This window comes from Liolophura sinensis, chromosome 1 (assembly GCF_032854445.1).
Source record: "Liolophura sinensis isolate JHLJ2023 chromosome 1, CUHK_Ljap_v2, whole genome shotgun sequence".
Classification (NCBI taxonomy): Eukaryota; Metazoa; Mollusca; class Polyplacophora; order Chitonida; family Chitonidae; genus Liolophura; species Liolophura sinensis.
Genome location: NC_088295.1, coordinates 3,591,014 through 3,606,839, shown reverse-complemented (window position 1 = coordinate 3,606,839; position 15,826 = coordinate 3,591,014). Strand labels below are relative to the sequence as shown.

General features: G+C 43.0%; 1 protein-coding gene across 1 annotated transcript in view; it reads right to left on the bottom strand.

Annotated features, from left to right (window-relative positions):
* The window catches only part of LOC135480856 (uncharacterized), a 48,352-nt gene that overhangs the window by 29,255 nt on the left and 3,271 nt on the right, over positions 1-15,826 (bottom strand). Inside the window, exons 11-57 of the mRNA XM_064760787.1 lie at positions 15,482-15,667; positions 15,207-15,350; positions 14,886-15,077; positions 14,638-14,766; positions 13,336-14,511; positions 13,054-13,185; positions 12,720-12,911; positions 12,441-12,581; positions 12,100-12,300; positions 11,698-11,832; positions 11,371-11,562; positions 11,145-11,267; positions 10,825-11,016; positions 10,590-10,718; positions 10,298-10,483; positions 10,036-10,179; positions 9,728-9,919; positions 9,499-9,642; positions 9,202-9,387; positions 8,931-9,059; positions 8,643-8,819; positions 8,375-8,503; positions 8,057-8,248; positions 7,758-7,883; positions 7,395-7,580; positions 6,768-6,890; positions 6,472-6,654; positions 6,197-6,328; positions 5,900-6,091; positions 5,657-5,788; positions 5,193-5,378; positions 4,741-4,890; positions 4,437-4,619; positions 4,080-4,211; positions 3,754-3,939; positions 3,504-3,635; positions 3,192-3,383; positions 2,944-3,078; positions 2,620-2,808; positions 2,290-2,427; positions 1,950-2,141; positions 1,685-1,816; positions 1,270-1,455; positions 960-1,094; positions 612-815; positions 372-500; positions 36-218 (exon numbers count right to left, since the gene is read on the bottom strand). Coding sequence (XP_064616857.1) covers positions 36-218; positions 372-500; positions 612-815; positions 960-1,094; positions 1,270-1,455; positions 1,685-1,816; positions 1,950-2,141; positions 2,290-2,427; positions 2,620-2,808; positions 2,944-3,078; positions 3,192-3,383; positions 3,504-3,635; positions 3,754-3,939; positions 4,080-4,211; positions 4,437-4,619; positions 4,741-4,890; positions 5,193-5,378; positions 5,657-5,788; positions 5,900-6,091; positions 6,197-6,328; positions 6,472-6,654; positions 6,768-6,890; positions 7,395-7,580; positions 7,758-7,883; positions 8,057-8,248; positions 8,375-8,503; positions 8,643-8,819; positions 8,931-9,059; positions 9,202-9,387; positions 9,499-9,642; positions 9,728-9,919; positions 10,036-10,179; positions 10,298-10,483; positions 10,590-10,718; positions 10,825-11,016; positions 11,145-11,267; positions 11,371-11,562; positions 11,698-11,832; positions 12,100-12,300; positions 12,441-12,581; positions 12,720-12,911; positions 13,054-13,185; positions 13,336-14,511; positions 14,638-14,766; positions 14,886-15,077; positions 15,207-15,350; positions 15,482-15,667 — 8,601 coding nt within the window. The remainder of the gene's footprint in view (positions 1-35; positions 219-371; positions 501-611; positions 816-959; positions 1,095-1,269; positions 1,456-1,684; positions 1,817-1,949; positions 2,142-2,289; positions 2,428-2,619; positions 2,809-2,943; positions 3,079-3,191; positions 3,384-3,503; positions 3,636-3,753; positions 3,940-4,079; positions 4,212-4,436; positions 4,620-4,740; positions 4,891-5,192; positions 5,379-5,656; positions 5,789-5,899; positions 6,092-6,196; positions 6,329-6,471; positions 6,655-6,767; positions 6,891-7,394; positions 7,581-7,757; positions 7,884-8,056; positions 8,249-8,374; positions 8,504-8,642; positions 8,820-8,930; positions 9,060-9,201; positions 9,388-9,498; positions 9,643-9,727; positions 9,920-10,035; positions 10,180-10,297; positions 10,484-10,589; positions 10,719-10,824; positions 11,017-11,144; positions 11,268-11,370; positions 11,563-11,697; positions 11,833-12,099; positions 12,301-12,440; positions 12,582-12,719; positions 12,912-13,053; positions 13,186-13,335; positions 14,512-14,637; positions 14,767-14,885; positions 15,078-15,206; positions 15,351-15,481; positions 15,668-15,826) is intronic.

Sequence of the window (15,826 nt, the reverse complement as noted above, 5' to 3'; positions counted from 1 at the left end):
AAAATTCCAGGTGAGCGAGGGGAACCTTTATTCACCTTAAGATCCTGATCAATAGCAGACACTCGTGTGACGGGGACCAAAACATCATGAGTTTCCTTCACTGTGGTCACGTAGGTCGAGTTTGGTTGCCAGACAGGTGCAAACAAGCTCCTCTCTACATAGACGGTCACTAGAGTATCCGTCGGGCTGCATACATCATCAGTGACTTGAAGTCGAATCTGTAAATGAACCATATCAAAATGTTACATGTATCTAGCTTTATAGAATAAATGAAAATAAATTATTTTAAAGTGAAAATGAAAAAAAGCTAATAACGTAGAAGACATTATGTAGAGTTATGTATAATTTACTGTGGAGTATGAGAGACTTACCCTGTACGTTGTGCTGGTATCTCCCTCAAGGGAATTAGAAACGAAAATTCCACCAATACTGTCCACACCAAAGTATAGGTTGGCATTATCATCACCTATAATACTGTAGGTCAGCGAGCCAAATGCATTCTAGAAGGGACAGAAAAAAAAACAAAATAAAAAGGGAGAAACACAAAACATAATCTAATTTATACAACAGCGATGAATATTAGGCCACAACGCAACTGCAGTTTGGCATACCTGGACATCTTGACTGTCTTGATCCACAGCTGTCATGTTGACGAGAACCTGCCCGGTTTGCTGGGTGCGTGGAATGGTCAAAAACGGTGGGTTGTTTACAAACTGGGGGCAGAAGTTATTCCTGACCACAGTGACGCGGACACGAGCAAAGTCTGCGCTAGTAAGTTGCCTCTGTATGCCGTTGTCACGAGCACGGACCGTCAGCTGCAACAAAATATACACCCGTAACGTTGAATAACAAATCAGTGGATCATATACAAGACATTCACAATTTCACATCACAACAAACGGTGGTACTACAGCTTTTTCAAATATATCTTTCAACTGAAATAAAAATGTGATGCATACCTCATAGAGCTGTGTGTCTCTGCTGTCCAATGTAAGGGGTTTCTTGACGGATATGCTGCCGTCAGAGCGAACGGTAAAATACTCCAGCGCGTCGGCTGAGCCTGTAGCTTCAAACGTTATGCTGTTCTGGGGAGCCTGGAACACCAGCAGAGAGGGCAAAATTAAACACCTCGCTTACACATTCCAGATAGTCAATGGCAATACATTTAACGATGTCATGTCACCTATGAGCTAAGTTGCATCTTCAGAAGATGCAACACTTTCATAGTTATATAACAAATGTTAAAATCCTGAAAGAGTATATAATCACCCGCGAGTCCGAATCTGTGGCCGTAACGCGCTCAATCTCCACGCCCAAATCCACCGTCTCCAGGATGACCACGTTATATTCAGTCGGGGAGATTACAGGGCGATAAAGGTTGCGCTGGATATTTATGGTGGCCACAGCAAAGGAAGACAAAGCGGGAATTCCACCGTCTGTTACCTGGAGGCGAACCTACAAACAGACAAACAGTCACCTGGAGAAGTAGCCAGTAACCGACAATTTTAGACTTACCTGGTGTAAAGTTGGTCATGACTATGACTGTTTCCCTTCGCATGCTTTTGTACAAATTAGTGTTTAGTCCTGTTTGTTTTAAATATTAGTTTTGTGAATTGGTATGTATTGACGACTGGTACACGAATGTTTTGCTTCGATGCCTAGCTTAGACTGGTAGCTAAATTACCTTATACTGGACTCTGGTGTCGCTAAGCACACTGTTCGTCAATATGATCGCCCCAGTGGTCTCGTTGGCACGGAAGTAAGACAGAGCTGCATCATCTCCAACCATTTGGAACGTGAATTTGTTGAATGGATCCTGTAACACAACGGCCAAAAAAGATATATTTAAAACAGAATATATCAAATTCTCATTCCAACATCTGTAAGGAAAAAATCCACATACTGAGCAATGATCCCCCATACACTTAGGTGTTAAGGACTTCACTTACCACAATATCCGCATCCTGTGCAGATACGACCAGCACAACGGTCTCCACAGGGACAGTCTCATTAATCAGAGTCACATAGTTGGCGGGGTTAAGGAACCTGGGCGCGTTCAAGTTCCTCTGAACAATAACTGTGGCTGTGGCTTCGGAACTGGACAGACTCGGGGTACCAAGATCTCGGGCTCTCACTCTCATCTGCACAAACAAGAACATACAAAATGAACGTACACCAACCTGTGCGTGATGTGGAATGCATATGTACAGGTGCTGGCTGTTCACAATGCTGTGAACCTAAAACTGTAAAAAGAAAAAAAAAGATCTTTGGGAAGGATGTAGGACTTACGTTGAATGTTGACTGTTTGCATGGATCTTTGAGTAAAGAGCTCTTTAGGTAGATCTCGCCTGTTACGTCATTGATGTCCAAACACGCCAAGCTGTCCGCACCTTGAGTGATCTCGTAACGAACTTCATTGTTTGGAGTCTACAAGTAAATATCAGATATGAGAAGAAAACAAAAAAAAAACATTGAGAGTCCAGCGAATTCTTCTATTGCTACTAAATCTCTACGTCTCCCCTCGCCCCACCCGACAACTACGGGCAGTGTTTCTGGGAAGCACGTCCGTGTATTTTGCAGAAAAAAAGCAAAGCCTTATATAAAACAAGGAGAACTTACAAACTGGTCATTGTCCTCTGCCTTTATGGTCATGAGCACCTTGCCCAGGCTCGTGGTTTCCGGGATTGTAGCAGTGTAGGTATTGGTGTCTACCAGACGCGGACTCTGGAAGTTTGTCGACACCGTAATGGTCACAAGGGTCGTGTTGAAGTTACTGGGAACCCCAAGATCTTGCGCTCGCACACGCAGCTATATATCAAAACAAGACAAGGGTCAGAATTATCTATCTGAACAATAAAGCACGGCAGCCAACATCAGGGCATAATGGATAACTGTAGCTTACATCCAATTAGAACCCCAGAGAAACAAAAACAGAGGTCATACCGTGTATTTATTGGTGGAGCTGCTGGCCAGATCATTCCTGATAGTGATTACTCCGCTGGTGCGTCCAATCTGAAACAATGTCTGAGCTCCATCGTCACCGATCAGGTCAAAGACAACTGTTCCATAGGGTGTGGTCTGTGGAAGAAAGAAACCAGGAATCAACACCATTTAACCATCAGTATACTTCATTACAGCTCTGGGGGATACAAATCTAACATCTTTTAAAATGCATAGGTTATCAAACTTACTGGAGGGTCATTGTCCCTTGCGGTGACTGTCAGAACTGTGGTGCCAGCTGTCGTGCTCTGGCCCAAGTCACGCCTGTAGGGCTCACCCACAAAGTAGGGGACATTACGGTTTCGCAGAATGGTGATTGAAATGAAGGCATTGAGTGGGGATGTTCTGGAAGGACTGCCGCCATCTCTCAGACTGATCTCGGCCTAAAATATAAAGTTGAACAGATGAGGTCAGGGCTAAATGAAAATATGTAAAAATCTGCTCCACACACTTGATTCTTCAATAAAAATATGAAGCGTCAGAAAAATTTACAAAACACTTACAATTAAACTGTTGATGTTGGGGATAAGGGTTAGGCTTTTCTTCAACGAGAATTCTCCAAGGCTGTTGACTTGGAAGTATTCCTGGACAGTCGCGTCATCAATAATGGAGAAAATCCGGGTGTTATACGGGGCCTGAAATAAATCCACAATACGCCCAGTTATCTACGGGGACAATTCTGAAAGTAAGTACTCACGGAAAATTGTAGGAAGCAAACGGAAAATTGTAGGAAGTAAACTGAAAATAACTTACGGAGATGTCTCTGTCTTCCGTTCTGAGAGTAACAAGGGTTCTTCCCAGATCTTCATTTTCACGGACAGTCAGGGTTTCGTTTTGCTGGATGAAGATGGGCGTGAACAAATTCCTGGTGACCGTTACCGCCAGAGTTGCTGTAGCACTGCGACTTGGACTACCGCCATCTTGTGCGACCACACGCACCTGAAATTAGAGACAAATATTAGATTTTGATATCGTGATAAAAAAAAAATAAAAATAAAAAAAACTCTACCTCAAGAAAGACTGGATAATTAAATGCATTAGAGGTGTAAATCCAAAAACTGAGAATGAATGATGCATACTGTATATCTTTGGGAGTTGTCCGTGCGGAGATTAGCTTTGGTAGTGATGATCCCAGTCTGTCGTCCAATATCAAAATACCCAGTAGCTTTGTCATCACCAATGATACTGTAAAAAACTTGATCATAAGGGTTCTGGAAGTCAAAAAAAAAAAAAAAAAAAGAGAGAGAAAAGATTAAATATATGGGATAGTGTAACAAGCTGTATACTTCAAGAAATTATACCACAACTTGGTATAATACTATAGTTGTCTTATTAAAATCGAGATTTTGACGATAATTCAAAAGTATAAATATTCCCGAAATATAAATATTGGTGCCGAAACTAGTTGAATAATCGTCAGAATATACAGAACTCACCACAGTATCTTGGTCTCTGGTCTGTACAGAGAACACCTGGAAACCTAAGTTGGTGTTGAAGTTCACTGCTGTTGTGTTAGGTAAGTTGATGAACTCTGGGGAGAAGTTGTTTCGGTTCACCGTGATGATAATATTGGCTGGTTGACCTGTTAGGCTCCCTCCGTCACGAACTGTGGCTTGAAACTGAAATTGACAAAATCGAGACAATGTTTTAACGCACGGAATGAAAATTATAAAAAAAGTTGTTTGAACTCTGTTTAACTGTTTCGTCGTAAAATGTTATCCAGTCAAAATGGCAATTTACCTGGTAGACTGGTGTATCCGCTAAGTCCAGAGACACTGGCTGCTTAAGGGAGAGGATGCCTGTGGTGGGGTCGAGCTGGAAGTAGCTGATTGGGTTGGAGCCTGCCCTTAGAGGGTCCTCCAGGCCAAAGGTCACCGTGTTATATGGAGACTAAAACAAGCACATAATAAAGAAACACCATTATTTATATAACGTGAAATCAACCATCAGTATGACATACTAAAGTAGGCGGGGCTCTCGGCATGCATTCCACCCGTCGAGAGTAGCCGGGTTTTACTGCATCAGTCGTCATTAGGGCTTTCGGAAGAACGAGAAACTGAATATTACATGTGCATTTGTAAACCAACCGAGTTAAGATCTTAAACCTTTAACAGAAGTGTTTGTAATATGAATATTTGACATGCATGATCGAGGCTTGTTTCACGACGAAGTAGGACAGAACTGTAACTCACGAATGCGTCTTGGTCTCGAGCGGAGACCTGCAGGATGGACACACCCACTGCCTGTTCCTCGGGGATGGTTCGCTCGTAAGTGTTATCCACAAAAGCTGGTGTGTTGAGGTTATGGTTGACATTAATGATGGCAGTGACAGTGGCACTTCGAGCAGGGCTACCCAAGTCACGGGCACGGATCCGAGCCTGAAGAAGAAATCAAGGGGGAGGGAAGGGGGGACTTAAAAAAATCCATGTAATTAAAATCAGTTTTTGGCGAAATTGTAAAAAATACCACGCCAATTATTTAGCCGTACTCCATATTACAGACTTAAGCAGAGGAAACGGAACAGAAGCCAGTAATAGATAAACAGAACTTATAAAACAGAGCTGTGATCTTGTGGGATAATGACTTATTTGAGCGAGCCAGCAATGGAAAAATGAATGTGATTGTATACACTGACAAAAGGAACTAAGACACATACCCTGTAGACAGGTGTGTTTTGTGTACTCAGAGCACTTTTCACAAAGATGTTTCCGGTCATCAAATCTACTCTGAAATACACAGGTGTGGTTTCGTCTCCTAGCAGGTCATAGCGCACATCCGAGAATGGTCCCTGGGGGAGATGATAAAGTAGTTAAGACACGAAAATGACATGTACAAGTGCAGAGGAGACAAAATACTGTGTCATATTGTAAATGAAGATGAGAAATGTAAATGTTCTCACTGGTGCATCGCGGTCCGTGGCAGACACCTGGAGAATGGACGAGTCCACAGGTTGTGTGTCGTTTATGGTGACCGTGTACCGATTAGAGTTGAAATCTGGAGAATACTGGTTCCTGGTGATGATTATCGTCAACTGACCATTGGTCACGCTAGTTTTCATAGGAAAACCCGTGTCTTGAGCATTTACGGACACCTGCAAAAAGGTAAACAAGAAATATAAATGCAAATGGTTTTGTTCAAGTGGTCGAGGCTGATGAGGTTGACGATGCAGACAATATAAAATGCTTGTCGTACTTACAGTGTAAGAGTCCAGTGGAGCAGTAGTTAGGGATTTAAAGGCAACGACTTCCCCAGTTCCCTCCAGCACCAGGAAATACTGACTGGCATTTACTGAGCTACTTGTGCCATCCAGGAAGTAACGTATAGCATCCTTCAAGGAAATTTTTAAAAAAAGCACAAAGACATTAGTATAGGTTAAGAAGATAATTTCAAATCGTTATCAGTTCAGTTTACAATGAAATTACCATGAAATTGAGCAAATGGCTTATTAGGTGAATTTGAAGGCTGACTTACATTGTCATTATCTGTGGCCGTCATAGTGTCTATCACACGACCCAACCCAAACGTCTCTGGAATAGTCGTCGTTTTGGCATTGGGAGTAAACTGGGGGGAATTTTCGTTTCGTCGCACAATGATGGTAACGTTTGCTCGGGCGACTTCATTTGGGTTGTTAGAGTCGTAAGCTAACAGACCGAGCTGAAAAGACAAAATATCAGTAAAAAAAGGCCAGGCATATGGAAATGAGTCAAAATGTTTTATAATTATTCTTAAATCAAATTTTCTTTGTAAAAATCTGTCAGACTGCTTACTGTGTAGCTTTGGAGCCTGTCGTCACGAAGATTGGAGCGAACTCGAATGGAACCATTGGTTGAGTTCACAGAGAAGTACCAAGGAGCAGAGAAGTAACCATCAGTGGCGTACATCATCCTACCCTGTGGGGGAAACAGACAAAAAAAAACGTCATTAAAAACAGCAGTATATGCACAAACATACGTGTGGGTCGTCATGGTGACTATAACGACAGCAGAAAGTAGGAAAGTAATGAATGAATAAAGTTTTCAGTCATGACCACGAGGAGCGTGTAAGAGGTTAAGTCTACATACACTGTCTTCTTGTGGCAGAGAGAGTTCATGCCGGCAAATAGCTGCCGCCAATGAAGTGTCATGCCAAGACAGTAGACATGACACCGCACACAGTTACATTATGCTGACAGCGGACCGACCAGTCATGCTTCCTAGCTCTAACCTAAGTGCTGAGCGCCCAACGAGGTAGCAAAAAAATACCGTTTTTCTTTGGTATGACTCGACCCATGTTTGACGCTCTAACCATTAGGCCATAGAAGCGAACAGGAATAGGATGGGTTAAGGTCATGGATATATTCCCAACTGTTAGTACCCAGTTCTTATGTCAGTATCTAACATGAGGAGACCACTTACCTGGAGATCCTCATCTGTAGCCAGCACATTGTAGATAGAGACACCTAGGCCAGTCTTCTCGGATACGATGGTAGAATATGGCAGCGACTGGAAGATGGGAGGGAAGCGATCCCTGGTCACGTTGACTACTACACGAGACAAGGCTTCTCTGGACGGCTGGCCGTTGTCACCGACTTTAACATCAAACTGAAATATAAAAGAAAAACAAACAAAACAATCAATGATTGCATTAAAACTTCATGGAGACAGGAAAGAAAAATGAACCTCTGAATTTTAAAAACAGATTTAAGAAATTAGAGCCTGTTAGCTCGGGCGGGAAGATGGAGAGAGGGAGTGGAGGCGTTCCTTGGGAAGCACACTTACCTCTAGTAGGGAATTTGTGGTACCAGTCAACAAGCGTTGTAGAGAAACCAAACCAGTGTTGGGATTGATGTAGAAGAAGTTCTCCGTCCCACTCACTGATGGCACAATGCTGTACGTTAATTTATCCTTAAAAAAAGAAAAACAAATTATATTCGTACAATTTACAATTGTTTGGCTTGCGTTTTGTTTTCTGTAAGACATACTTAGGAAGCGTAGCTAGCTGGGTTTTTGGATTGAGAAAAGATGCTGTTTGGATTTTTACTGCTTAAAATTTAAGGAGAGATGTTCTGGTGTCTTACATTGACATCATTGTCTGTGGCCGATGTTTGCACCACGGAGGAGCCCAGCTGCAGCGTTTCGGGCACTTCTCTGTAGTAGCTCGCCTCCGTAAACTGGGGACCATTCACATTTCTCTGTACTGTTATGTTCACCTGAGCTGTGGCCGTCTCCGTCCCAAAAACAGACCCAGTCTTCGTGGCAACGACATTCAACTGAAATTGCACAACAAAAATTTTCACGAAATATTCACACTAAATATTCACACTAATGCTGACAATCTTTAAAAAAACGGATAACAATTTCCTAAAAAGACAAGACAATGGAAGAAATAAACTCACGAAATACTGTGTAAGCTTTGCTGCATCCTCTTTGAGATCTTTCACCAGAACAACATTGCCAGACACCGGCTCAATCTGAAAGAACTCCGGTCCAGAGCTGTACCCATTCAAACTGTACACGATTCCAGGCTGAAGAGGGAAACAAAAAGAAATGTTAGTCTTTCTGACATTTTTGTAGTCCCAGCATGAAAAAAAGTCTTCCACGGCATAACGGGAATTCGGACAACCATCACAATGTATTAGGCACCGCAGCAGGCTGCTAACTTACCCCTGGACTGGCTGTGATTGGTCTGATGGTGTTCCCCACGGGCTCGTTCTCGGTGACCGTCTCAGCGTAGCTGGGCAAACTGAACGCTAAAGGTTGGCCACGGGTGGTAATGCTTATCTCCACGGTCATCTCGCTGGAACGTGGACGATCACCGCCATCAGTCGCCCTAACTCTCAACTGTCAGGAGAAAAATAATGAATTACCAAACTTAATAAAAACATAATATCGGATAAATAATAGCTTGTAACTATTTCATTCTTGGAAATGCCTTGATCAAAAAGGACTTACCCTGTAGAATAGTGGTGTGCTGGGCAGGGTCTTTGTTAGAAGCACTTGTCCATCCGATCCTCTCACAAAGAAATATTCGGGTGCTCGATCGTCGCCAACAGCGGAATAGGTCACAACGTTGTTTGGAGACTGAAAAATATTTACAATGCAAATACATAATCTTCAAAAACAATTTATGTTGGTGCACAAAAAAGGAGTTATTGTCCTCACATGTAGTGAGATTCTTATTGTCTGAGTGTATTAACGTATTGTGCAAGTGTAATTTGCTTACCGAGCGGTCACGATCTGTGGCATTCACCATGATTATTGGTCGAGATGGAACAGAATTGATGGGGATTGATGTAATTAGTATTCCATGCAAAAATTCCGGAGCATACAAGTTTCGTTCAACCGTTATCTCAACCAAAACCGTGGCTGACAGCGGTGGCTTTCCTTCATCTTCTGCCAGTAATCGAAGCTGCAGAAGAACAAACATTTTCATTACAAACGTGCAAAAAAGACGATACCAGAGGATGAATAAAAAGTGATAATCGGTTTTCGTTGGTAAAAAATGTGACCATGCACTCACTGTGTAAAACTCTCCTGTGTCCGCCAACAACTGGGATTGGTTGGAGACTCTGATTATGGGGTTTGCAGAAGAAAAGTCAAGGTCAAAGAAGGAAGTTGCACTGCCATCTCCTATGAATCGCAGAATCACAGAATTGAACGGTGCCTGCGGAAAAAATTTAGATTTATTAAAAAAAAAAAAATGAAGGAACAAAGAACAGGAGCGATAACATTTCTAATAAGTGACTCACCACAGTATCGCGGTCAGACAATGTGACTTGGACAACAGACGTTCCTGTAGGAGAGGTCTCTGGGATTGTTTTTTGGTAAGGCAAACCGGAGAATTCAGGTGTGTTGAGATTCCTGTTGACATTCACGTTGAGGGTTAACTGATTTGTGCACTGGTTAACTGGGGAGCCTCGGTCCTCACAACGGAAATTTAGCTGTTGGATAAAAAGGAAAGACTAACTGTATAGATGGCCTATGGCGGAGAAAATTAGCTAATAAAGAAAACGAGATATCAAATACATAGGGCCAGTTATTTCTACAAGGTACATACCGTATAGCTCTGGGTTGTTAATCTGTTCGGGTCATCTAACACAGAGCGTGTTAGGGATATCTCTCCACTGAACTGATTTACAGTAAAGTAATTTTGAGCCTCGGTGTTTCCAGTGAGGAAGAAGGACACCTGATCACTAGGAGACTGAAAAAAGGAGGTAAATCCAGAGTTAAATGGTCAGCAAAGTACCCATTAGACAGGATCGACAATGAGGAGGAGGATGGGTAAGATAGAAGTACAAATTTTGGAAAATCGTTCTTACCAAAGAGTCTGCATCTTCAGCCTGAAGTGTGAATAATGTATCTCCAAGCGTCTGCGTTTCCAGGATTGTAATGGTTTGAGAGACTGTGACAAAGCGCGGGGCGTTTAGGTTCGTACTGATGGAAACCGTTACGAGCGTTACATCCTCTTTTGGGGGACTGCCTTTGTCAGACGCTGTAACCACAAGCTATAAGAAGAACACAAACCATTACTTCACAGCACATATCTTCATAAAAAAGAAATAAAAAAACTCCAAAACCAAGACAATGAAAGACTAAACGACTGCAACTTACATCGTAAGTTTCCTGGGGATTGACCAATGGCTGGCGGAGTTGAATCTGACCAGAAGACGAGTCGATTGAGAACATAGACATAGCTTGACTGTCGCCCACGATAGCATACTCCACTGTGTTGAAGGTTGTCTAATAATAATAAAAAAAAAAAAACAATTAAGACAAAATGATTTTTTTAAATTAAAAAAAGCAAATCAAGGTTTAAACATTTAGTGCAACTGGTTAAGATACTTACGGAAGAATCCGAGTCATTGGCATACACATCAATGACTGATGAAAACTGAGGAAGATCCATTCTAACAATTTTGGCATAGGGTTCCAAGTAGAACACTGGGGGGAAATTGTTCTTGTTGACATTGATGTTTAACTGCAGAGGGGTACTCCTCAAGGAATTTGGTAGTCCTTCATCTCTGGCTACAACCACCAGCTGTGAACGAGACAAATGATAGGAATTGAGGTAGGAGAGAAAAATGATACCTCATTTTCTCTAGCAGCATTTATGAAAATTCTCAATTGAAATGTGATCAGTCTATAAATAAGAGGAAGGTTGTTTACCTGGTAAGAGCTGCTGGGGTAGTCTGTCAGCGGCCTGCGGACAGATACCTGACCGGTGTACTGATCAACACTGAACTGCTCGGACTGACCCTGGAGCTGGTATCTCACGATGTTAGCTGGGACCTGTAATAATATAATAGGTTTATACCAATCGTAGAAAAAGAAGAAGTTTTTCTACATGGGATATGTGAAAATTAAAACGTCAAAGAAAACAGTAAAAACCTACGCGGAGATCGTTATCTGTTGCTCGTAGAGTGTACACTCCCGACCCAGGCTTCATGGTCTCGTCCACGGTGACCGTTACCACAGATTGGGACCCCTCCCAGACCGGAGCAAACAGATTCCGGTTAACACTGATGGTGGCTGTGGCAGTGTTCGTCTTCGGAGGAGTGCCACCATCTTCCACCACAATTCGCACCTGGAAAGGAGAACAAAAATTTACATTAAGTGACACCAAACATGGGCCACAAATACGAATGTAGCAAAATTAAATAACAAACCAAACGACTGCAAAAACTGCTAGAGCCAGTAACGAGTAGAGAAGGCTGCATACCCGGTATTGAAGGGCACTGTCATCAATAACGCTCTGCCTCAGTCGGATGGTGCCTGTTGATGCATCCAGCATGTTAAAGAACAAAGATGATACTCCATCTGGTTCCATTCTGTATGTGTATTGATTAAATGGCGCCTGAAAAACAATCAAAAACTTCACACATGGCACTGGTTTCAAACAATTGCCACATGGACATCCAAAATTAGGGCCAACAGTTTCAAGGAAGAGCTGTTTTACATCTTTTAAGTGTTTTAAAAACAAAAATCACCGAACAGGTTATGCAATTTATGTTCTACATGTTAGATCCCGTAACACATGAGTAGGCCACGTAGCCTATGCGTGAGGAAACCCGTCCAAAAGCAGCTAGCCTAGACCAGACAAGATATGACCAGAAGGGCTTACCACTGTGTCCCTGTCTGAAGCAGTCGGAGTGAAGATAGTGTCACCCTGGTTAGCAGTGTAATTCATAGTCGTCTCGTAGGGCAAGCCGCTGAACTCCGGTGCAAACAGGTTACGGATCACTTGGATGGTCACTCTGGAGTTGGATCCGGACAGTCTTGTCTCGCCTCTTTGGTCTCCCAGGTCATTGATTGTCACGTCAAACTGAAGTTAAGCAGACATTTTATAATACTAATTACACAATTTTATTTTAAAATCTACCACGAAATGTATCTATTTGAAATTGCCACCATATTCAATTCAATTGAACAAAAAGAAAACAATAAGAATGCACATGCATTTACCGAGTAGGTTGTAGTGGTATCACCAGTCAGGGGTTGTCGCACTTTGAGTGCACCAGTCACCGGATCTAGGCTGAAGTATTGACGACCCAGCGAACTGCCCGCAGCAGCACTTATGTAGTAACGCACTGTGTTGTAAGGTGCCTGCAAAAAGCATGTAGTAAGTGAGTGCTTGGGATTTAAAACATCGCAGAATGTCTGCATTTGTAATCATGATCCTAGTAATAGTTTAAATCAGCTTGCCACAAGGCAAGGAGTACAAAAATCCTTGTTGGTACTCACTCTGAAGTCACGGTCAGCACCAAATACTGTGAGGATGTCCGGACTGGAGTTCAGGTCGTACGTCTCCATCACCTGCCCGGTAAAGCTAGTCTGGTTGAAGGCCGGGGCATAGAGGTTTCTCTTCACAACAATGTTCACAATCCCATAGGACAGACGTGGTGGGGACCCACCATCTCTAGCCTGGATACGAAGCTGTAAAAAGAAAAAAAAAGGAGAATCGTGTAGCTCAGACTTCAACCCTATTTTGCACACAGGTCTGCTGCACGAATTGCAACCATGCAAATCCTGCACCAACACAGTATAATGGACAGATGGAAAGGTGAGTTGTGCTTACCGTATAAGCAAGGTCCGTGCCATCCCTGAGGTCATTAACCAAACGCACTGAACCATCAGATTCATTGAAGGAGAAGTACCGCTCTGCTGGAGAATCCCCAACCATGCTGTAGCTCAGTTTGTTGAAGGGGCTCTGAAATAGATAAAAATAAGGTTTTCTGGTTTTTAACAGCTGTCCTGAGAAATGCTGATGAAACTCTGCTTGAGGTGCGAGCCCAAGACAGTTGTAATATGGTGTTTAGAAAAATGAATACTATCAGGGGGAAATACGAAATGGACATACCGTTCTATCCGCATCAGTGGCGGTGACCGTAATAAGGGGTATGGCTCCTGACAGTGGGGCATCCTCTCTAAGCTCCCTTGTGTAGGGAGAGCCAGCAAATATTGGACCATTAGCATTTCGCTCCACTTGGACCACAATCACCTTGTCCACATCGGAATCTTTACGGGGATCGCCTAGATCATAAGCATTGATATCTAAGCTGTAGCCGTTCCTCAGAGCATCCTCGGTAAGGGTCTTCTTAACCGAGATTGCTCCCGTGCTGGCATCCACAGTGAAGTATTCCTGAGCGATAGCATCTCCTACAATCTCGTAATTCACCTGGTTGAAGGGTATCTGGGTGTCAGCATCTGAGGCTGAGACCACATAGAAGCTATCTGCTGGTTGCTGGGTCTCTGGAATAGTGACCGTTACCTGGATGGGCAGTGTAAATACCGGTTTGTTCAGGTTCCTATCCACTATCACAGTGAAGGTGGTCGTGTTGCTGAGAGCTGGGTTCCCATCATCACTGGCGCGAACCCTGATCGTGTAACTGGTCGTGGGATCAGAGGCGAGCACAGACTTTGTCCTCACCTCACCGGTGAATTCATTAATGCCAAAATACACCGTGGCTGGTCCATCTCCCATGATTTCATAACGCACGTTGTTAAAGCTGCTGTCATCATCTCTAGCCGAAACCTGTACAATAGGAGCACCCTGGGCGATCGACTGGCTGATAGAACGATCGTACGGCAGCTGAACAAAGTAAGGTGTGAACTGATTGCGGATGACATTGACAGTGATAAGTGCCTGCTGTGCAGCTGCCAGTGGGGGAGAGCCACCGTCCTCTGCGTTGACGCGTACAGCGTACGTAGACACCGAGCGATCTTGCAGCAACAGCCTCTTCAGGGTGATGGCACCAGTGGCTGAGTTCACACCAAACACATCCGTGGCATCTCCGTCCCCGACTACTGAGTAGCGGATGCTGTTGTAAGGGGAGGAAGCATCTTGATCAGACGCGTTCACCACATACACCAAATAGCTGAAATCTATGGTTTCTCTGACGGCCACCGAGTCTGTATATCCAGGACCAATGGGCAGGTTAAATGCTGGCTGGAACAAGTTCCTGTTTACCAACACCGTCACAACCTGGAAGTTCTCTTTTGGTGGTGACCCTCCGTCAAAAGCTCTCACACGGACCTGTGGACAATTATAAAACCGGGTTCTATATACAAGAGCTAGATACAAGATATAAATTTTGATCATGTCTTAGAAAGTAGAGGCTCGTCGGGGTCAATATGCAGTTGTAAAAAAAATTGTACATACCCTGTACTGTGTCACACCCGAAAACTGTATACTCTGGAGTAGGAAAATGGTTCCCGTGGCGTCGATCCTGAATAGATTCTGGGCACCATCATCACCAGTTATTTGGTAGGACACCGTACTATAGATCGGCTGTAAACAGCAAGACGTGGGAGAATTCAAATGTGCACAAGTATTGCAGACTGCAGAAATAAAAGTTTACGCTGAAGGGATATAAAAATGAAACGTACTACAAAAAGATTTTGACTTACAGCAGTGTCGTCGTCGACAGCGGATAAGGTAAAAACACTGGACTGTGGGGGATGGGTGAGGGAGATTTCTGTGGAAAAGGTCTGCTGTATAAAGCGTGGGGCGTACAAGTTCCGGGTGACATTGACCAGAACCTGGGCCAGCTGAGGAGACTGAAGGCTGGAACTTCCACCATCTCGGGCTCGAACAGTTAACTGGAAGGAAGAGAAGATCGAGCTGTAAGAACACTGGGCATGACCACGGAAGACACGAAACGTCTAAAAACAAAACAAAAAAAATAAAAAAAAACCCCAGACATTCCAGAATGTCTTAATGAAACTAACCGTGTACTGCCTTGTTGACAGAGTGTCTTCTGTAAGTGGCCGTCGGACAAATATTTCACCTTGGTTAAGAGTGTTCCGAATACCAAAATATGTTGGAGCCTGGCCAATGCCTTCAATGGAGTATGTCACTTGATTGAAGGGTGCCTGTGAAAATTGGGAAGAAATCATGAAAAATTTAAATCAGGCCACGAAATACTTACAGCATTGTGTCAAAAATGCAAGAAAACAAAAATGCAAGGAAAAAAATAACGTATTTTTGTTATAATAAAACTGACCTGAGAATCCTGGTCATCAGCAATCACAGTCTGGATATTATCCACCAAACTCTGCGTCTCAAAAATATTCACAGAGTAAAACAAATTCTGAAACACTGGTGAATACAAATTTCGGTTCACAATGAAGTTGACCACGGTAACATCCGTCTTGGCAGGTTGTCCATTGTCATAGGCTTCAACCCTCAGCTGGAAAGAACAAACAAGACTCGCCTTTACAAATGAAAATCAGTTCCTTGTATTAAAGCTTAAAGATTTGACTTCATTCTCATTTAAAAATAAAAACAATGGTACTGGTTTCTTGTTTCAAGAAAAATGTGTTTCATTTAGTATAAGGAGATGTGTGAA